This window comes from Stomoxys calcitrans, chromosome 3, assembly GCF_963082655.1.
Source record: "Stomoxys calcitrans chromosome 3, idStoCalc2.1, whole genome shotgun sequence".
NCBI classification, from domain to species: Eukaryota; Metazoa; Arthropoda; class Insecta; order Diptera; family Muscidae; genus Stomoxys; species Stomoxys calcitrans.
In genome coordinates, this window is record NC_081554.1 from 19,788,569 (window position 1) to 19,812,167 (window position 23,599).

At 39.2% G+C, this 23,599-nt stretch overlaps 2 protein-coding genes across 4 annotated transcripts in view; both read right to left on the bottom strand.

The window, feature by feature from the left end:
* Positions 1 to 23,599, bottom strand: part of LOC106081720 (villin-like protein quail) — a 75,323-nt gene that overhangs the window by 7,351 nt on the left and 44,373 nt on the right. For both annotated transcript variants that reach the window (XM_013243888.2, XM_013243889.2), the window contains exons 2-4: positions 1,445 to 1,654; positions 1,172 to 1,374; positions 5 to 590 (exon numbers count right to left, since the gene is read on the bottom strand). In XM_013243888.2, coding sequence (XP_013099342.2) covers positions 5 to 590; positions 1,172 to 1,374; positions 1,445 to 1,654 — 999 coding nt within the window. The remainder of the gene's footprint in view (positions 1 to 4; positions 591 to 1,171; positions 1,375 to 1,444; positions 1,655 to 23,599) is intronic.
* On the bottom strand, positions 19,126 to 20,023 carry LOC106081722 (uncharacterized). 2 transcript variants are annotated; one of them, XM_013243890.2, is made up of 3 exons: positions 19,926 to 20,023; positions 19,532 to 19,870; positions 19,126 to 19,459 (listed from the first exon to the last, which is right to left on the bottom strand). In XM_013243890.2, exons 1-3 carry the CDS (start codon positions 19,980 to 19,982, stop codon positions 19,304 to 19,306), a joined length of 552 nt encoding a protein of 183 aa, XP_013099344.2. In that variant the 5' UTR covers positions 19,983 to 20,023; the 3' UTR covers positions 19,126 to 19,303. The 2 variants fall into 2 exon arrangements, with proteins under 2 accessions (XP_013099344.2, XP_013099345.2); XM_013243891.2 differs by having other exon boundaries at positions 19,126 to 19,475.

A 23,599-nucleotide genomic window follows, 5' to 3' on the forward strand; every position in this document is an offset into this window, starting at 1 on the left:
TTACCTTCTTTACAAAAGCCCTACCATTGCCCATGGCGCTGGTCTTGTCCTGTTGTGTGGCCTGACTACCCACCCACAACCATACACCCTGAGAGAAACCATCCAACACATAGGCTGTAGTGGAATCACTAAAATCCTCTCTGGTAGGTATGACCACATCCAATTGATCCAAATGTAGGCGATTATTGCGATAGCAACATTTGTAGATTTTCAATTTGTTGCATATGGGCTTCTCGATTGCCGGGGAGTTCTGGCACACAGCCCTTTGTGATAGGGGCAGAAAGGTATTCCATTCATTTTTACATTTATCGGGCATGGATTGTTCATAGCCATCATCCACAATGGTGATTTTGCTGGGATCCGTCTGCCATTTATTGGCCAAATCTATGGCATTGCGGCGCTCAATGCTACTGCTGGAACGACCAATCCAAACATAGAAATGATTGGCTGTGGCCAAGAGCATAACATAATCAGCTCCAAAATGTTCCCAGGCTATTGATTTCATTTCAATGCAACGCAGCCATTTACGACCATACACCTGATACAAGCGATTTGGGTCGGAAGAAGTTACCAGTAGGCCACATTTGATGCTAAAACAAAGAAAAAATCCATGCTTACCAAGTAGAGCTGGCAAACTATCGATAATCGCAACATTCGATATTTTCGATAGTTTTAATAATAAATATCGATAGTATAGGTACTATCGTACATTTGATGCTAAAACAAAGAAAAAATCCATGCTTACCAAGTAGAGCTGGCAAACTATCGATAATTGCAACATTCGATATTTTCAATAATAAATATCGATAGTATCGATACTATCGTTAAATTCCCTTCACCTATATTTACAACGAAAAAAATATCAATGCCCAGACCAAATTAAACCAAGTTGACACAAAGTCAGTTGGAAGTCATGAGTGAAATCATTGTACAAAATGTTAGTCTAATCGGATGAAAATTGCGCCCTCTATAGGCGCAATGTATCTTAAAGCATACATTCAGTGTCGGATTGTTTATTTTGGTATAGTTTTGGAAAAAAATTTAACTTTTCCCATAGTATTCATTGGAAAAAAAATTCAAAAAAAAAATTAAATATCGATAGTATCGATAGTGCCATCGATAATTTGCCAGCTCTAGTACCAAGGCCGTTCGAAAGATGATTATGACTTACGTTAAGCCCCTTTTAAAGTAGGACAGAAAACGGGCACTTTCATTATTTTGCGTCTCCCGATACTCCACCGCAACATTGCTAAAATAAGAGTCCAGCTCTTGTATTTTATGTGCCACATTGGAACGCTTTTGCTCGGAAACTTTTTCGCCCAGCCAAAAGTGTATAAAACGTTCTAGATTTACAGAAGGTTTCACTTCGCGGGTCTGTAAAAAAACACATAAAATTAACAGTTGAAAAAATTTAAACATGGTTTCTTCAATTATTTTAACTTACTATAGTATCTTGATTGACATATGAACCCACAGGAGCTGCAGCATATATGATATAGGCACAATCATCTAGAAACGTACCATATTGAGATTTAGGTTCAGCTTCCAAACGATCTTCATCGATTTTCCATACGTGAAAGCAGATGGCATTTTTCGGTATTCGACGAAAAGAGGCATCTACTTTGACATCAGCGATGGTATTGGGGCGAACCTCCTGGAATTAAAAAAAAACGGATATTAAGGAAATTGTAGAAATGGGTAATAGAATAGGAAAATTATCAATTAAGGTTATGATGGACCCTAAGAAACTAGTATTGGAAGTAGATCTTGTCATGGAGTGTCTAAACGAGGGGCTTTTGAAGTGATGCCCAGAACGTGTACCGTCGGTTAACCAATCCAAACATGTTGAACGCGGGAACTGAAAAATCTTAGAAAGGAGATGCAAAAGAAGGGATCACCGCATGGGGGTGGGAAAATACTATGGAACCCTGTGCAGGTTTAGAAGAAGACAACAGGAGCAAGACGAAATTCCTTACACTGAAGAATTTTAAGGAAAGAGAGAACACGACAAGTGGCTGGGAGAAAACCATGGAGCCATGGGTACATTTATAAGGCTGAGCTAAGAAAATATTAGGGTGAGCTTAGAAAGGCTCAGAACAAATCCTGGGAAGAATTTTGCAGCTCCGTAAAGGATACATCTGAGGCCTCTAGGCTAAGGAAGATTCTGTCCTCGAGACCTATTACGGTGGGCTTTATCCAGAAGTCAGAGAATGTATGGACAATGTCTAGTGAGGAAACACTAGAACTACTCGTTGATACACATTTTCATTCAGAAAGCAGGAAAACCCTACCACACGAAGGCGAAAGATTTTCGTCCTATTAGTCTGTCATCCTTTATGCTGAAGACTCTAGAGAGGTTGATGAAAACATATCTTAGGGTAAAGATCCCTGGAGATCGCCTGTCGCGGCAGCAGCATGCATATAGTAAAGGCAAATCCACTGAAACAGCCCTTCACGACCTAGTCGGCTACATAGAGGGTTCTCTCGCTGTCAAGGAATATACAATGGTAGCATTTATGGACATTGAAGGTGCTTTCAATAATGTAAAACCGACGTCAATCATGAAGGAGTTGGAGTTTCTAGGCATCAACTCTACCGTAAGAAAGTTTATTAATAACTTATTTACTAAAAGATGCATTACAGCAGGCTTGGGATCTGTGGATCAAAAAAGATGGGTCAGCAGAGGAACTCCCCAAGGAGGTGTACTGTCTCCTCTACTTTGGAATATAGCCATTAACAATATATTATTGTCTCTGGAAGAAAATGATGTAAAAGTGGTCATGTATGCTGATGACGTGGGTATTGCGGTTAGGGAGTTACTAAGAGATTTACTTCAGGAAGCTCTACGTGCAAAAGCAAAGTGGGCTACCGAAAGTGGTCTGGGTATAAATCCGTGCAAGACGGAAGTAGTTCTTCAGCAGGAGATACAAGTTGCCTACAGTGGAACCTGTCCCTTGGGTGGAGAGAATGTTCCATTTACAGAAAGCACAATATACATGGGTGTTTTGCTGGACAGGAAATTGAACTTCAAATCCAACATTTTGGATAGGACAAGAAAGGCCACTCATGCCCTATACACCTGCAAAGGAGCCATTGGCAAAAGTTGGAGATTTAGACCGCGTGTCATGCATTGGGTTTATACTGCAGTTGTCAGATCTATTATGCTATATGGTGTTGTGGTCTGGTGGACGGCGCTTCAAAAATCCACCTACTGCTCAATACTTAACTGGATCCAAAGGATGGCTTGTTTGTGCATCAAAGCCGCACTGCGGACGATGTGGATGTGAACATTCGCAAGTTACTGGGCTTTTTAAAGTGATCTGGGTGGTACAACGGTAGGAACTAGAAGAGGCATCTTCCTTCTTCTGTTCCTGTGGTATCACAATGGACGAAAACGTCTGAGTCTGATGGCAGACAGTCAATTAAACCTAACCTAACCTGGGTAGCTTAAAGAAAAAGAAGTGAAGGGCTAATGAAAGCTCTTGGGCAAAATTCTGTGAATAATTGGAAGGCACTTATAAGGTATCAAGGTTGTGCAAAGTGCTCTCAAAGCAGCACGCCTAGCTTTGTAAGTGGAAGGATGGGATTTTCACTAAAAAAGGCCACATTTCCATGCAACGGCGATCACAATATCGCACGACCGTCTGCCGCCTAAATGCACAACACACAAAAACAACAACCGTGTCAAATAGCCCTGAACGGAGTGGTGCAAGATGTCTAGGGGTCTCCCCACAGTAAAATGGACTTTAATCGATGAGGAGATAGGATCAATAATCGTCGCATTGCACTCCGAGATATATAATACTGAAATAAAGACTCCCGTCTCTGGACAGAATCGCTCTGCAATTGTCCAAGGAGTTGAAATATGATTACAAGCGGGATTATATAGAAGTGCGTTCTCACCAAAGAAGGCGAAGTATGACCACAAGATTGGTAACACAGAGGTGTATACTCCCCGGTTCTCTGAAACCACGTCCTATGGAATCTAATCAGGGATGGCACGAAATTATTCGCATATGTGGATGAAATCGTGCTGCAGGTCCGAGGCGAACTTTGACAATCAGTGAGTGAGGTGACTGGTGAGACTGTCTAAATTGGCGACGACAAATGGGTTGAGAACGAATTCAGAGCAAGAGCTTTTCCCTCAGAAACAAAATATACTGGACTTCCGTCTCTGGATGGGATCAATCTGCAACGTTCCAACTTTTCCAAGAAAGTGTGTTCTTTCCGATTCTCTGGAATCTCTCTATAAATTAAGTCTTATTCGATCTGAACATGGATGACACGAAGTTAATCGCATATGAGGACAATGTCCCAAATATCTCATTGGATTTAGGTTTTAATCTTTCACACAGTAAGCTTGAGAGTATCTTCTATTCAATGGGGAGGAGACTTATTCCCCTGTAGTTGGCACATTCTGTTTTGTCTCCTTTCTTGTACGTTCTTCTAGCTAGATCGTGCAGACGGGCTGATGCATACACATTATCAGCGTGTCGCCTTAAGTAGTTCAGCGGGAAACCCATCGGCTCTTGCTGGATTGTTGTTATTCAGCCGGGTTACTGCTACTTGGACCTCATTTTGACAAGGAGGTAAACATTCTATACCACCATCAGCGATTGGTTCTGGTTCGCCATCGTCGGACACTAGCAGCTGGGAAATAATTTCTTCCCATATCCCAATCAAACTATCTGTATGAGTTACCAGATTTCCTTTTTTGATTCTGCAGGATGATGTGCCTGCACCAAAGCCATCGCAATGATTTTTGATTGATTGGTAAAATTCCCGGACTTCATTTTGACTCCTGTCAAAATGTGACTCGTTCACATTCACGCCTTTCCTTTTTCTTTCTGCGAAATAGACGTTTCTCCTCTCTCGTTTTCTCCCGATACCTCTCTTTCATCTGGCGCATTATTACTGATTACAGGGTTGCTCTATATGTCGTATTGTTGGCTTCAATAGCATTTCGACACTTTTGGTTGTACCATGTGCTTCTTGGGGAGACTTGGAGACTTCTGGTACCCGAGTACAGATTTCGGAAATTTTCCATGGAGTAGATTCCAACTGCGCCGTTATATCATCGGGACACAATCCCACGGCAGCCGGTTGTACGTACCGGATTGACTCCATGGGGTCTTTCATCGCCACTGCTTGAACAACAACATCATCGCGACAAGGAGTTTTCATCAAGCAGTTGGGCTAGTCGGAATATACCGCTGCCTTCTGTTTTGTTTGCAGCTTGTCATTGATCAACTTCTGTGCAGTGTCAGTTCGTACTTTTCTCGCCATGCTCAAACGAGTGCGAACCTTTGCCACAACAAGGTAATGATCCAAATCTATTTTCGCTCCTCAAATGGACGGTACATCTAACACGCTGGATGAATGCCTTCCATCTACCACAATGTGATTAATTTGGTTCTTTACTTCTTGATCGAGGGACAACCATCAGGCTTTGTGATTTTTTATGCTACCATGTTTTTTGCCGAGGCGAAATCTATTAGCCTTCACCCATTATCGGATGTTATCTCGTGAATAACACTGCTGGATTAAAATTAAAAACTCTCCTTTCGAAATCGCTGACTGCTCGGTACCACATTTGCCGCTGCTCTGCATAAATACGAAGTTTTCCACTATCCGCAATCTGTGGACGCGCCCTGTAGCTTTCAGCTATGCTTCCCGTGATAACGGGGGACACCATGCAAGTTGTAGCTTAAAGGTCACAGTTATCCCCTGTCGGCTAATATCAATCTAATATCAAGATATTGGGCCTTCTATACCTACCCTACGGGAAATGTGTAGTCAATTGTGCCTAATATACCGGTCCTAAACTGGAGAATTAGTTACCTGTTACAGGACATATCCTACAGGGAATGAAAAGTTTCGATTGTCATAACTTGCTTTAGTGTTTCCCAAACATCTCATTGCGGAACAAATTAGAGAGAAACTATCTTCTCACAATATCAATTCAAGTTTAAGCTCAATGATAAGGGGACCTCCTGTTTTATGCCGAGTCCGAACGGCGTGTCACGTTTGCAACACATCGAAATTCCGTTTGCAACACATCGAAATATCCGACCCTATAAAGTATATATATTCTTGATCAGCATAAAAATCTAAGACGATCTAGACATGTCCGTCCAACTGTCTGTTGAAATCACGCTACAGTCTTTAAAAATAGAGATATTGAGCTGAAACTTTGCACAGATTCTTTTTTTGTCCATAAGCAGGTTAAGTTCGAAGATGGGCTGTATCGGACTATATCTTGATATAGCCCCCATATAGACCGATCCACCGATTTAGGGTCTTAGGCCCATAAAAGCCACATTTATTATCCGATTTTGCTGAAATTTGGGACAGTGAGTTGCGTTAGGCCCTTCGACATCATTTATCAATTTGGCTCAGATCGGTCCGGATTTGGATATAGCTGCCATATAGACCGATCCTCCGATTTAGGGTCTTAGGCCCATAAAAGCCACATTTATTATCCAATTTTGCTGAAATTTGGGACAGTGAGTAACGTTAGGCCCCTCGACATCATTCATCAATTTGGCCCAGATCGGTTCAGATTTGGATATAGCTGCCATATAGACCGGTCCTCCGATTTAGGGTCTTAGGCCCATCAAAGCCACATTTATTATTCGATTTTGCTGAAATTTGGAACAGTGAGTTGCGTTAGGCCCTTCGACATTCTTCGTCAATTTGGCCCAGATCGATCCAGATTCGGATATAGCTGCCATATAGACCGATCCTCCAATTTAGGGTCTTAGGCCCATAAAAGCCACATTTATTACCCAATTTTGCTGAAATTTTAGACAGTGAGTTGTGTTAGGCCCTTCATTATCCTTCCTTGATTTGGCCTCGATCGGTCCAGATTTGGATATAGCTGCCATATAGCCTGATCTCTTGGTTTTAGGTTTTGAGGCCATAAATAGCGCATTTATTGTCCGATATCGCTGAAGTTTGAGACAGTGAGTTGTATTAGACTCTTCGACGTCTTTCTTCAATTGGCCCTGATCGGTTCAGATTTGGATATAGCTGCCATATAGACCGATCTCTCGGTTTTAGGTTTTGGTGTCATAAAAGGCGCATATATTGTCCGAAATCGCTGAAATTTGGGACATCGAGTTGTGTTAGGCTCTTCGACGTCCTTCCTAAATTTGACCCAGATTGGTCCAGATGTGACTATAGCTGCCATATAGGCCGATCTCTCGATTTAAGGTTTTGGCCCATAAAAGGCGCATTTATTGTCCGATTTCGCCGAAATTTGGGACAGTGCGTTGTGTTAGGCTCTACGAAATTTTTCTGCAACTTGACCAAAATCGGTCCAGATTTGGATATAGCTGCCATATAGACCGATATCTCGATTTAAAGTCTTGGCCCATAAAAGGCGCGTTTATAATCCGATTTCACTGAAATTTGACACAGTGACTTATATTAGGTTTTTTCGGCTTCCGTGTCGTATATGGTTCAGATCGGTTTATTTTTAGATATAGCTACTAAAAATTTTGTTATACACCATTGAACAATAACTTGTACTTATTAGTATTTGGTCCAAATCGGAACATATTTCGATATAACTGCTATGGGACATAACGTATGCAATTTTCCCAGGATTTTGATGAAAGGTGTTTCACATATATACCCGAGGTGGTGGGTATCCGAAGTTCGGCCCGGCCGAACTTAACGCCTTTTTATTTGTTTAAAAAGTCGCTTAATTATTGTTAAAATTTGCTTATCTGTTATAATAATATTGGCTAACTAATGTTCATAAACTCATCCTTTTCAAACTGTCTCCGGACCTATCCTACGGTGTTAGAATGGTGGCAATTCGGCACCTCGAACGACAAACTCTTATAAAAGTGATATGTTTTTGCCATGTAAGGGGACGAGAACTGAGACCGGTCCCTATCTCGAGAGAACCTATCCCGTGACAGGTTCTGAACTTGTCCCACAGGTTCTGAACCTGTTCCCGTAGGGTACCGCTAATCATTTCATTTTGGGTCTTATGTCAGAAGCTTGCGTTTTTGGGCCCTTTTGCCCTTGGTGTTATGTTACGTTGGGTCACCGATTTAAATGCTGTATAGCTCTATCTTATCAGACTAAGCCGACCAGTTATGGACCTTACGTTAAAGTCCCTCTGTATTAGAAATTCTAGTAGTAAACCCAGCTTAAGACAAAAAATCTGCATGGTACAAAACGTTATATCAGAGAAGCCTACTTTAAGGCTTCCATCATCATAATTACAACATAATAGACACGCGACATTACGGGATGCGCTGTTACGCCTTATGCTTATAATTTTATCATCAAGTAACAATTTCAATTCATACTCTAATGAAATGCTAATTGCTTTTGACAGCAATTGCAGCCAAAGTCATTTCATTGAAGTGCAATCATAAATCTTATCAAACATGTTTTCCTTTGCCAGCTCTAATTGTTTTGTTTTGTTGAAGCAGTGGGAGAGACTCTTTTGCTGCTGATATCTCCATTTGTCGCTGGTGCAGTAATAATGCGCCTGCCTAGTCATCTACATTTTGATCAGCATCAAAGTTTAGCCGCTTTATTCAAGTTTAATTGTAACAGTCACCACCACCCATGAGCAATGAGCTTGACGGTGAGACATGCAATGAAGACGTCAAATTGTTGTGAAACAAAAACATGGAGGAATTAGTTGGTTGTCACTTGAAGCATGAAGTTTCTCTTTTAGTATAGTTCATCGTTTCATCGTTTATATTTTCAATCTTTTCTTGTAAATTAAACTATTGGGCCTTTGACGAACTATTTTAGAGTGAGTCTCTATGTTTATTCTTTGAAAATATTTCTTTTATTCAAATATATCAACTGACCTACGCTAATAAGAAGTATTAGTGAGAGACCATCCAAATCATCATCTTGTGGATAGATATCCACCGCCCAGAAGCCTTAAGGTAGATCTACATGATCTAGGCGCTACCAGAGAAACCTCTAGATCAAGCGGCATATCAAACAGGTCTAGACCACATTCATGCAGACACGGTAGCAGATGCTATAATTGGTTATCGAGTGAATGTAGTCCTTGCAGAACGACCGCCTCCCATTGCACCAGAAGAAATTGACCTCCCCCGACAAACCAGAGTAGTTCTGGCTCAATTACGTTCCGGCAGATGCAGCCGCCTCAACTCATACAGACCAAGGATTGATGCCGACGTGCAAGATGTATGTCCCCATTGTAACCAGGGACCGCACGATACACGTCACCTGTTTAACTGCCTAGCCAAACCCACTCGACTCAGACCCAGATTCCGGTGGACGCACCCCATCTTACTCGCAGAGTTCCTGGGTCCTGACACTCAACACAATCAAGCAGACGAAAGATAGAAAACAGTAAACTGCCACAACATCATTAGTGCAGCATCTAGTTTTACTCCTTCGAGTGCATTCGACAGTGGATATACAAGACTAGATCGATTTTGAATTTCACGACAATCAAGAATATATGTACATACGTCTAAGCTCTCTATTTACAAGTCTTCAAAATTAGTACATCCCCTAATCCTATGGTATAACAAGTAAGAGCGTGCTAAGTTCGGCCGGGCCGAATCTTGGATAGCATTTGTCGATCTCTTTTTAGGCAAACAAAGAATAATGCAAAAGAAATGTTATGATATTGGAGCTATATCAAGTTATAGTCCGATTCGGATAATAAATGAATTGTATGCTGAACATTGTAGAAGTCGTAGCGCAGAGGTTAGCATGTCCACCAATGACGCTGAACGCATGGGTTCGAATCCTGGCGAGACCATCAGAACAAATTTTCAGCGGTAGCTTTCCCCTCCTAATGCTGGCATAATTTGTGAGGTACAATACCATGTAAAACTTGTCTCCAAAGAGGTGTCGCATTGCGGTACGCCGTTCCGACTCGGCTATAAAAAGGGGGCCCCTTATCATTGAGCTTAAAAGTCAATCGGAAAGCACTCATTGATATGTGAGAAGTTTGCCCCTGTTCCTTAGTAGAATGTTCATGGGCAAAATTTGCAAAAAAATTTGCATTTACATTGTAGAAGCCATTTGGTAATATTTCATTCCATTCGGATAAGTCCTGCTCCTTGAAGGGTTCAAGAAGCAAAATCGGAAGATCCATTTATATGGGAGCTGTATTAAGCCATAAATCAATTCTGATCATATTGGAGACGTATGTTGAAGGTCATGGGAGAAGCCGTTGTACAAAATTTCTACCAAATCGGATGAGAATTGCGCCCTCTAGAGGCTCAAGAAGTCAAGATACCAAATCGGTTTATATGGCAGCTATATCATGTTATGTACCGATTTGCGCCATACTAAGCACAGTCGTTGGAAGTCATAATAAAACATCTCATGCAAAATTTCCGCTAAATTGGATGAGAATTGCGCCCTCTAGCGTCTCAAGAAGTCAAGACCCAAGATCAGTATATATAGCAGCTATATCAGGTTATAGACCAATTTGAACCATATTAAGCACAGTGGTTGGAAGTAAGACCAAAACACTATGTGCAAAATTGCAGTCAAATTGGAAGAGAATTGCGCCCTCTAGAGGGTCAAGAAGTCAAGACCCAAGATCGGTTTATATGGCAGCTATATCAAACCATTAACCGATTTGGCCCATTTACAATCTCAACCGACCTAGACTAAAAAAAAGTTTTTGTGCAAAATCTTACAGGCAGAATGACGAAATTAGTATACTCCCATCTTTGGTGGAGGTTATAAAAACATCAAAATATCAATTTCCGACCCTACAAAGTATATATATTTAGGATCGTTGTAAAATTCTAAGACGATTTAACGGTGTCCGTGTGTCTGTCCGTCCGTCTGTTGTAATTACTCTAAAGCCTTCAAAGTGAGATATTGAGCTGAAATTTAGCACAGATACATCTTTTTGATGCACGCTGGTTAAGTTCTTAAACGGGCCAAATCGGACCATATTTGGATATACCTGCTGTATAGACTGATCTGATGATAATGGGTCTAATGACCATTACTGCTTTATTTTTTATCCGAAATTTGAAACAGTGAGTAGTTTTAGGCCTCCCGACATCTGACCCAAATATGGTTCAGATCGGACTATATTTAGATATAGCTGCCATATATACCGATCTCCCGATATAGGGTCTAAAGCCAATAAAAGCCTTAATTTTTATCCGATTTCGCTGAAATTTGAAACAGTGAGTAGCTTTAGGCCTCTCGACATCTGACCCAAATATGGTTCAGATCGGACTGTATTTAGTTATAGCTGCCATATAGACCGATCTGCCGATAAAGGGTCTAAAGCCCATAAAGGCTTTATATATTACCCGATTTCGCCGAAGTTTCAAACAGTGAGTTATTTTAAGCCTTTCGTCATCAGATCCAAATATGATTCAGACCAGACTATATTTGAATACAGCAGCCATGTAGACCGATCTCCCGATAAAGGGTCTAAAGCCAATAAAAGCCCTAATTTTTATCCGATTTCGCTCAAATTTGAAACAGTGAGTTGTTTTGAGCCTCCCGACATCCGACCTTAATGTGGTTCAGATCGGACTATATTTAGATATAGCTGCCATATAGACCGATCTGCCGATAAAGGGTCTGATGGCCATAAAAGTTTTATTTTTTATCCGATTTCGCTCAAATTTTATACAGTGAGTAGCTTTAGGCATCCCAATATCCGACCTTAATATGGTTTAGATCGGACTATATTTAGATAAAGCTGCCATATCGACCGATCTGTCGATAAAGGGTCTGGAACCCATAAAAGCTGCATTTATTACCCGATTTCGTTGACATTTGAACTAGTGAGTAGTTTTAAGCCACCTGACATCCGACCCAAATATGAGTCAGATCAGCTGTCATAAAGACCGATCTTCCAATTTAGGGTCTTAATACCATAAAAAGCTGATTTATTGTCTGAAAATTTTACTATAACTTTGTCTACTTGGTTTGGCTCGAGGTCATCGAAAAATTTACAAAAACAGATGTTGGTGTTTTATATGTAATTTTTACCAAGAAGAGAAATAGACCCATTGATCAGTATATCGATGGACTCAGAATCACTTTCTGATTCGATTTAGCTATGTCCGTCTGTCTGTCTGTCCGTCCGTCTGTCTGTTAATTTACGTTCAAACTACAGGTCGCAATTTTCATCGGATCGTCTTCAAATTTGGTATGAGCATGTTTTTCGGCCTAGAGACGAAGCCTATTGAAATTGGAAAAAATCGGTTCAGATTTGGATATAGCTTCCATATATATGTTCGTCCGATTTGCAGTAATACAACAATATAAAGGTCATTTGTTGACCGATTTTCTTGAAATTTGGTAGGAAAGATTTTCTTATGATTCTCAATGTTACTGGTGAATTTCACAAAACTCGGTTTAGATTTGGTTATAGCTGCCATATATATGTTCGTCCGATTTCCAGTAATACAGCAATAAAATGGTCATTTGTTAACCGATTCTCTTGAAGTTTGGCAGGAAGGATTTTCTTATGATTCTCAATATTACTGGCGAAAATCGGTTCAGATTTGGATATAGCTCCCATATATATGTTCGTCCGATTTGCAGTAATACGGCAATATAATGGTCATTTGTTGACCGATTTTCTTGAAGGATTTTCTTATGATTCTCAATATTACTGGTGAATTTCATAGAAATCGGTTCAGATTTGGATATAGCTCCCATATATATGTTTGTCCGATTTGCAGTAATACAGCAATAAAATGGTCATTTGTTGACCGATTTTCTTGAAATTTGGTAGGAAGGATTTTCCTATGATTCTCAATGTTACTGATGAATATATTCATAAAAATCGGTTCAGATTTAGATATAGCTCTCATTTATATATATCGCCCGATTTTCACTCCTAGACCCACTGCAAGAAGTAGGTGTAGGGTATTATAAAGTCGGCACCGCCCGACTTTTGCCTTTCCTTACTGGTTTGTTCAAAAGGTTTGTCATTCATTTTCTGGTCAGATTTGTAAGATGATAATCTTGTCTTAGTTGTTCCCACATATGTCATTGGACATAAAAATGTTACTTGCATATCAGTTCTCGGGATCTGATAAGATGTAACTACAGATATAGTAGTGGAGTTATAATAAAATAGGATGATTATTATATCGTGGTTGAATTTGGTCCAGATCGTTACAGATTTGGTTATAGGTGCCATATAGAACGATCTCTCGATTTAAAATCTTGGCCCTTTAAAAAGTGCTTTTTTTTATCCGATTTCGTTAAAATTTGACGCAGTACCTTATGTTACGCTTTTCGACATCCGTGTTCTATATGGTTTGGATCGGTTTATATATGGATATAGCTGCCAAAAAGAACAATATGTTGTTCTACAAAATTGAACAGTGACTTATATCTATAAGACCACTCAATGTCCGTGCCGAATTTGGTTGCATAAGTTATCCAATTTTCACCGGATTGTGACGAAAGGGGATTTACATATATACCCGAGGTAGTGGGTATCCAAAGTTCGGCCCGGTCGAACTTAATGCCTTTTTACTTGTTTTCACTGCAAAACTTTCATTACAAATTTTTGCTATTTTGACGATGATAAGTTTATTTTATCAAATGTCATTTACTGTCAATGAGTAAAAAATTTAATCACCTTTTTCTACGTCACATGATAAACCATTCATCACGTAGAAGAAAACTTTTACAATTAATTCGCAAAGGAGCACTTTAAGTTAGCTGAAATCAAACACCATACAAATGGGTAATGTCATCAAATTATCTTTGTTTGTTGTTGTTGCGGTTCAAACCGGGCTGTTTGGTCTATAACATTGTATGAAAAAATGCGGCTTAAACACATTTGTCTTTAATGCTGTCAAGACTCAATAGATACAAAACATAACATTAATGCTGCCAATGAACGATTAGAGATACCTTAGTGTAATGGTACCATGGTAATAAATAAATATATTATAAAAGATTATGAAAAAGTTCAGATCAAGTATTTGTATCATCCACATCATCAGCTATGCTATCCACATCATCAGCTAATTATTAATAATTTTAAAAAATAATATTCATATAATATTAACGAATTAAATAATTCGAGTTTTTTGTGTATTGCGCTTTTGGTCTTATTAAACATTCAATGATGCACTTGCAGCAGTTGCAAAAATTCAGCTCTATAACATGCAACATGCACCATGCCAGCCATACCACTTTCTTCTAGATGAAGGTTAATAACAAAACAAAAACAAAATTCGAAATATGAAAAATTTATATGCCTCAGTTAACATGAAAAATATGTATGCAGGTTTGAAGTTAGGTTTTCACTATCATTTGAGAGCATGTAACATGCCTGTGATGGTAGCAGCAATAGCAGCTGATTGGCTCTTATTGCCATTACAACATTCACACTTGCACATTTCATCTACATATGCAAAGGTTTGTAGAGAAAGATGTCAACAACTTAAGAGAATCCGTTTTGTAAACAAGTCTTGTTTGTGTGAGGAACTTGCCAGATTGCTTAGAAAAGTTGAATACAACTTTTGAACTCTATACTCAAAATTTCAGCTCAAAATGTTAAGAATTGCTTTCTTTAGATGTAGAATAAGCAACATATGGGAACTACATGCACATATTTGGTTATGAACAGATTCGGCTCATATCTGACATATATGTTATACTAGCCGAAGCGGGCCCGCTCCGCTGCGCCTTCTTTAACTCTCTAATATCTTTTTAAGGTGGGAACACTTCGCCCTGAATGCGGATATAGAATTCGTGCCATTGTAGCCTATGACGCTGAACGCGTTCGAATCTTGGATAGAACATCGGACAAAGCGGTGTTTATCCCCTCTTAATGTTGACGACATTTATGAGGTACAATGCCATGCATGGTCATTTAAAAAAATTTTCTCAAAGAGATGTCGCACTGCGGGGCGCCGTTCGGACTCGGTTATAAAAAAAGTGTCTTATCATTGAATTTAAACTTGAATCGGAAAGCACTCATTGATGTATGAGAATTTGTTCCTTCTCGATTCCTGGTGCTAATGTTCTTCTTTAGGGGAAGGGATGGCTCTTCCAAATCCCTTTAATTTGAGCTCCATTGGAGGGTGTTTTGGGGATGGGGCGGCCACCGGCACTTTACACTGAAAATAGATATCAAATTCGTTCTTTATGCCCAACGGATATGAAGTTTAGTTAAGGGGGTGCTTTAGGACGTACCCCAAAACGCTTGGCTCCAAAATTGGATATCAAATTCGTTTTCTACTCTCAAATACCTTTCATTTGAGTCCCATATTGCCATAGTGGGTCAAATAACCCATTTAACGTATCCTTAGGAGGAAAAGCGCCACCTAGACTTAAATGCAAATTTTAATGTCATATTCGTAATCTACTCCCTAGTTGAGTCCCATATAGTCATGGCCCATTTGGGGCTATTTGGGGTTGGGCGAGCTCCCATTACTTGGACCTAATGTTTTGTGCCATATTTGAATCTACTGCCTAATACTATTCATTTAAGTCCCATATTGACATGAACTTCGAATATAACAGATATATTCGAAGTTCATGTCAATATGGGAGGATTTTTGGGGTTAGGGTATTCGTTATCAGGTCTCCAATACCTTTCATTTGATACACTTATAGTGCCCATCGGACCACTTTCGGATATGGGTGGCGTTTTTGGGGTAAGGGGGAGGGTCCGCCTCCACCCGATATCTAAAAATTATATAGCCTATGTTTCCTTCTAGACAAACTTATACAATTTATGAAAATTTTACGAAAATCGGTTCAGCCAAGTATCATATAGTCATAATGTGTCTAATGGCGTTTTTGAGGGGTGGCGTGACCCCCTATACTTCGATCTGATTTTGTATGCCAGATTGGAAATCTACTCCCGAATACCTTTCATTTGAGCCCCATATTGAAATGAACGTTCAATATGTCTGTTTGGGGGAGTTTTGGGGTTGGGGCGGCCCGATGGGTACTTAGACTCAAATTGTAATACCTTATTCATATTCTACTCTCCAATACCTTTCATTTGATTACTATATAGTCCCGATCGGTTCACTTTTGATTTTTGAGTCCGTCCTCCTTCCGATACCGAAAAATTATATAGCCTATGTTTTCTTCCAGACCAATCTACACAATATGCGAAAATTTCGTAAAAATCGGTTCTGCCGTTTTTCAGTCTATACGGAACAAACAAACGGAGTCCCATATATCCGTGATTGGCTAATGTGACCATTTTAGGCGTTTTTGTAGGGTTGGGGTGATCCCCTATACTTCGACACGAAATTGTATGCCAGATTCGCATACTTTTCATTTGATACTCATATTGTCCTTATCGGTCCACTTTTGATTTTGGGTGCGGTTTTTGGAGGGTACGCCCCCTTCCGTTATCAATAAATTATATAGCCTATTCTTACTTCCTGACCATATTCGTAATCTATTCCCGAATGCCTTTTATTTGAATCCCATATTGTCATGATCGTTAAATAAACCTATTTTAAGGGGTTGTAGGGCTGGGCGGCCCCCCAGGTTCTTGGACCCAACTTTTATTATAGAATTCATTTCCTTTAATTTGAATCCCATATTGTCCCGTTCGGTCCACTTTTATGTTTGAATAGTACTTTTGGGGTAAGGGGGAGGGTACGCAGGGTACGGGAGGGTAAATCGCATAACAAAATATCTTGAACAGAAAAGGCTGCTAGACTCATATAAGGGTTAATAAGGGTTAAGTGAAAATAAATCAAGGTGAGCACTTGAATATCTAGTATGTATGGGGGAAACAATTAAGTCTAGGACAGTCTCGATAGAACAACTGCATAGATTAAGGTTGAACCCAACATGAAAGGTGATTTTGGACGACCTTCACGAAATTCGTCTTGGAGTGAACTACGACCTCGATTGAATTGACCCATGCCATCAATAAACACTGGTCCTTGAATTAAGTTCATCGATGCACTGTTGTCGAGTTAATCCACGTCGAAAGTTGTAAAAAAAATAATCGCACGAAAATGTTCACGACTTAATTCCATTTTTAGGGGGAGATGAATCTCTTAAGTTAATGTAAACAACACTATAGTTGGGTAGTTCCGGATGGAACTAGTTCATTGGAACTTATACAAGTAAGGAACTGCTGGAACTAGTTCCATCTCTTTCTTTCTTATAGTTCCATAGTTCCTTTTTTGGCATGTGCACTTTTCTTTTTCTTCCTTTTGTTAATTTGTAGACCAGCTGATTGACATGCCATATTTTTCAGCTTCATACAACAACTAAATAAAACCGTCAACTTTTTCAATAGGCAACAACTGTGTACGTTGTGATTTAGGTGAAAGGAAAATAAATTATTTGTCGCAACCACATTAAATGAATGTGGGGGCACAAATGAATAAACGTGGTGGCATCCACATATTATTTTTATACCCTCCACCATAGGAAATTTCGCACAAATACTTCTTATTAGTGTAGGTCGGTTGGTATTGTAAATGGGCTATATCGGTCCATGTTTTGATATAGCTGCCATATAAACTGATCTAGGGTCTTGACTTCTTGAGCCTCTAGAGTGCGCAATTTTTATCCGATTGGAATGAAATTTTGCACGACGTGTTTTGTTATGATATATAACAAATGTGCAATGTATGGTTAAAATCGGATGATAACCTGATATAGCTGCCATATAAACCGATCTTGAATCTTTATTTCTTGAGCCTCTAGAGTGCGCAATTTTTATCCTATTGGAATGAAATTTTGCACGACATGTTTTGTTATGATATGCAACAACTGTGCCATGTATGGTTCAAATTGGATGATAACCTGATATAGCTGTCATATAAACCGATTTGGGTACTTGACTTCTTGAGCTTCTAGAGGGCGCAATTCTTATCCGATCTGAATGAATTTTTGCACGAAGTGTTTTGTTATGGTATCCAATAACTGTGCCAAGTATTGTTCAAATCGGCTCATAACCTGATATAGCTGTCATATAAACAGATCTGGGGACTTGACTTCTTGAGCTTCTAGAGGGCGCAATTCCTATCCGATTTGGTTGGAATTTTGCATGACGTATTTTATTCATACTTTCAACAACTGTGTCAAATAAGGTTCAAATCGGTTCATAAACTGATATAGCTGCCATATAAACCGATCTGAGATCTTGACTTGAGCCTCTAGAGGTCGCAATTATAATCCGATTTGCCTGAAATTTTGTACGACTGATCCTCTCATGACCATCAACATACGTGTTTATTATCGGTCTATAGCCCGATATAGCTCTCATATAAATCAATCTCTCTATTTTACTTCTTGAGCCCCCAAAGGGCGCAATTCTTATTCGAATTGGCTGATATTTAACACAGGTCTCCAACATATAATTTAATTGTCTTGATATCGCTCTAATAGCAGAGCAAATCTTTTCTTATATCCCTAAGAGATACCGGGAAAAGAACTCGTCAAATGCGATCCATGGTGGAGGGTTTATAAGATTCGGCCTGGCGGATCTTAGCACGCTTTTACTTGTTGTTTTTATAGTCAAAAAATCTAATTTGTTTGATGCGCTTCGATTCTTTTTTTTCAGCATCGAGACTTAATACAAAAATCGAAATTTAAATTTAATTAGTTATAAAGAATGAATGTTTTTATCTATTGGGTTGCTTAAAAAGTAATTGCGGATTTTTCATATAGTCGGCGTTGACAAATTTTTTCACAGCTTGTGACTCTGTAATTGCATTCTTTCTTCTGTCAGTTATCAGCTGTTACTTTTAGCTTGCTTTAGAAAAAAAGTGTAAAAAAAGTATATTTGATTAAAGTTCATTCTAAGTTTAATTAAAAATGCATTTACTTTCTTTTAAAAAATCCGCAATTACTTTTTGGGCAACCCAATATATGTACAAATAAAAACACTCACTTTAAGGTTCAAAACAAGATTCAAAGCTCTTTTTTTGAGGAACGCAAATGAAAAAGGAACTAAGTAAAGGAACTAGTTCCTTTTGTGGAACGGAACTAAAAGGAGCGATCACTAAAAGGAACTAAAATGGCCACCTCTAAACAACATAAATAGCGCTCGTATGTCAAAACCTCAACCTCAAAATTTTCAAGCTTTACGATAGAGCTGTCAGTTGGCAGATTGCAACCCAAGGGTAGTCCAATCCCGAAATATAAAAGACAACCCTCGTATACATAATATCATGTACCACAGTACAGTTCACGTAGTTTTTATTATAATTCGAATAAAATTACACAAGGAAGCATGTATTTAAGAGAAATAAGTTTGCTGATATCAGCAAACACCATCTGCTGATCCAATATATGCTGCATTTTTTAAACTTTTGAAGGACTCCGTGAGTAACTACGATTACGATATTCGTTTTGTCTCTCCCTCAATGGTGTATGTGGCATATATTTTTTTTGTGTCGAGCAAGTTTAAAGTAAAATTAAATTCAGTAACTGGCGTATAAGGTGGGAAGATCTCCGAACTAATTTCCACATTTGTTATATTATAAATATAATTCTGAAAAGTTAGTTGTCTTAGTTTTCCTGTTATTCATATGTAATCGAACAATAACAATATCTTCAAACTTACCCCTCGTAAAGGGCACGATATTGGGATATTGCTATTTCTAGTAACTTTTTCCATAATGTACTTCATTATGGGTACGGCCATAACATGCTCCAATAGATTGCATACATTGACTTTGGTGTCCATGAATTTTATAAATTTGCGACCTTTTTGAGGTTTAACACAAATCACCAATCCCAGATTCAAATTCCTGGGCATTTCCTTGGACAGTTCAAACATCAGGCCGGTATTGTATTTGCTATTGGCCAGTTTTACAATACTACATTCGAATTGTTTTACAAGAACATCGAATTTGTGCCAGGTGAATTTGTTAATTTCAAACTCGAATGGTCGTTTGGATAACTTGGTGGAAGGTTAAAGGTTATTTGAAGTCGCAGAATCTGCAGATTGAACTCACCTTAGTTGGGGCCACACAATTGATTGCAATAATTGTATAAAAAAATATAGCAAACATTATGCCTATTCTTGTCAAATGATCTCTCCAAAGTAACCCATATTTGGGGCGAGAATACCCTAAATAAAAAACATTTTTTTTCATGGTGACAAAGAGTAAATGAATTTTTAATTTGTTTCATTTTATAGTAATTATGTCACTTCTTGAATTTCTAATAGATTGTGATGTGATAAAATGTTTTGAAATGACACGTGAAAAACCTGTATGGTTTTTAAAACCACTAACAAGGGGAAGAAATGGGGTGGTGGGAAGGGGTAAACGAATCTAGTCATTGACTATTTGTATTATCGCCAAACATTCGCATAAGTCTGTTCCAAATTTCAGCCAAATTGAATGAAAATTGAGGCTTCTAGGGGCTCAAATTCAAATCAGGGGATCGGGTTTATAGGGGGGCTATATCCAAATCTGAACCGATATGGCCCATTTACAATCTTCACGACCTAGTATCTATGCAAAATTTCAATCGTCTAGTTGTACGCGTTCAGCTGCTATCGTGATTTCGACAGACGGATGGACGGAAGGACTCAGAATGTCGAGACCATCCAGATTATATATACTTTATGGGGTTGCAGATCAATATTTCGAGGAGTTACAAATGGAATGACTAGATTAGTATACCCCGATCCTATGGTGGTGGGTATAAAAACGAAGATATTGAGGTGATACTTTGCTCACATAGGCAGGTTAAGTTGAAATCAAGCTAGTCTTTCAAAACAAAGATATTGGTATCGAGATTGGGAGCACGGCATGGCCAATTGTGGTACCCTACACAGAAAAATCTAAAAATTGGTTTCAATCACGAAATTAATTGAACCAATTAATTTTTTAATTGAAACTGCTTCAATCACGAAAATGATATCAATCATAGTTTTTGAAAAAGGTGATTGAAAAAATTTCAATTAAAATATTTACATATTCAAATTAACCAAGTAAAAGCGTGCCAAGTTCGGCCAGGCCGAATCTTATATACCCTCCACCATGGATCGCAATTGTCGAGTTCTTTTCCCGGCATCTCTTCTTAGGCAAAAAAAAGGATAAAAGAAAAGATGCTCTGCTCTTAGAGCGATATCAAGATATGGTCAGCCAATTCGAATAAGAATTGCGCCCTTTGGGGGCTCCAGATGTAAAATAGAGAGATCGATTTATGTGGGAGTTGTATAAGGCTATAGACCGATTCAGACCACAATAAACACGTATGTTGATGGTCAAGAGAGGACCCGTCGAACAAAATTTCAGCCACATCGGATAAGAATTGCGTCCCCTAGTGGCTCAAGAAGTAAAGATTCAAGATTCAAGAAGTCAAGTCCCCAGATCGGTTTATATGGCAGCTATATCAGGTTATCAACCGATTTGAACCCTATTTGGTACAGTTCTTGAAAGTCATAACAAAATACTTCGTGCAAAACTTCATTCAAATCGGATAAGAATTGCGCCCTCTATAGGCTCAAGAAGTCAAGACCCAAGATCGGTTTATATGACAGCTGCAGCAGGTTATGGACTGATTAGAACCATACTTGGCACAGTTGTTGGATATCATAACAAAACGCGTCGTGCAAAATTTCATTCCAATTGGATAAGAATTGCGCCCTCTAGTGGCTCAAGAAGTAAAGATTCAAGATCGGTTTATATGACAGCAATGTCAGGCTATAGACCGATTTAAACCAAACTTGGCACAGTTGTTGGATATCATAACAAAATACTTCGTGCAAAATTTCATTGACTTCGGATAAGAATTGCGCCCTCTAGAGGCTCAAGATGTCAAGACCCGAGATCGGTTTATACGGCAACTATATCAAAACATGGACAGTTATGTCCCCTTTACAATCCCAACCGACCTACACTAATAAGAACTATTTGTTTCAAGCGGCTAGCTTTACTCCTTCGAAAGTTAGCGTGCTTTCGACAGACAGGATGACTTTCGCCGAGTTTTTTCAACTTAAGAAACACATCCAAGTACTTAGCCTGCAAAGAGAGTGGCAGCTCTACCTTATCCAGGACATGTCCTCTGACAACACCCAGCTTTCTTCTCCTGGTGAAAAGTACCAGCTCAGTCTTTTGCCTACCTAGACAGCTTTATCAACGCCCCCTGAACGATGTCCGTAATGGTGGAGAAGATACGGCCACCCACTTTATCTGCTTAGGCTACCATATTCATCCTCTCCTTCTCGAAAGAAAAGCGGATGAAACCCTACCTTGCGGAGTTCTTCCGGTCACAATCTTTCTAATCAAGCCCTCTGCCAGTGATGCGTTGATAATCCGGCCTTTCAGTGTCATATCAACCCAATTCAACAAAAGAGGGGAAAATATTCTAATCTTCCCTTTTTCCCCACCACAGTATTTTACAATCTGGCAACTATTGCATTTTCACAGGTTCAAAAACGAAACAAATAAAAGCGTGCTAGGCCAAATCGTACATACCCTCTACCATGGATTGTATTGGGTTGCCCAAAAAGTAATTGCGGATTTTTGACAAATTTTTTCACAGCTTGTGACTCTGTAATTGCATTCTTTCTTCTGTCAGTTATCAGCTGTTTCTTTTAGCTTGCTTTAGAAAAAAAGTGTAAAAAAGTATATTTGATTAAAGTTCATTCTAAGATTTATTAAAAAATGCCTTTACTTTCTTTTAAAAAATTCGCAATTACTTTTTGGGCAACCCAATATTTGTCAAGTTCAATTTATATATATGAGCTACATCAAGTTATTGACCCATAAGAACCGTACTTGTCATGGCTGTTAGAAGTCATAGAAAACTATCACCTCCAAAATTTCAAGAAAATCAAGTCATAACTGCGCCCTCCACAGACTCAGAAAGTAAAATTGGGAGATCGGTTTATATGGCAGCTAAATATATCAGGTTATCAACCGATTAAGACCAAACTGGGCACAGTTGTAACGAGATATGCAAAATTGGATAAGAATAGCGCCCTCTAGAGGCTCAAGAAGTCAAATCGAGAGATCGCTCTATAAGGGGGCTATATCAGGTTATGGACTGATGTTGGCCATATTTGGCACAGATGTTGGAAGTCATACCAAAACGACATGTTCAAAATTTCACCCAAATCGAATTGCGCCCTTTAGTCGCTCAAGAAGTTAAGACCCAAGATCGGTGTAAATGCCAGCTATATCAAAACATGGACCGATTTAGCCCATTTACAGTCCCAACCGACCTACAATAATAAGAAATATTTGTGAATAAGAAGTATTTGGAGGCCACCGTAGCGCAGAGGCTAGCATGTCCACCTATGACGCTGAACGCATGGGTTCGAATCCTGGCGAGACTATCAGAAAATATTTTTAGCGGAGATTTTCCCCTCCTAATGCTGGCAACATTTATGAGGTACTATGCCATGTAAAACTTCTCTCCAAAGAGGTGTCGCTCAGCGGCACGCCGTTCGGACTCGGCTATTAAGAGGAGGCTCCTTATCATTGAGCTTAAGCTTGAATAGGACTGCACTCATTGATATGTGGGAAGTTTGCCCTGTTACTTAGTGAAATGTTCATGGGTAAAATTTGTTTGTTTGTTTGTATTTGTGCAAAATTTCAAGAGCCTATCTTTACTCCTTCGAAAGTTGCGTGCTTTCGACAGATAAACAGAGGGAGGGACGGACATGGCTAGA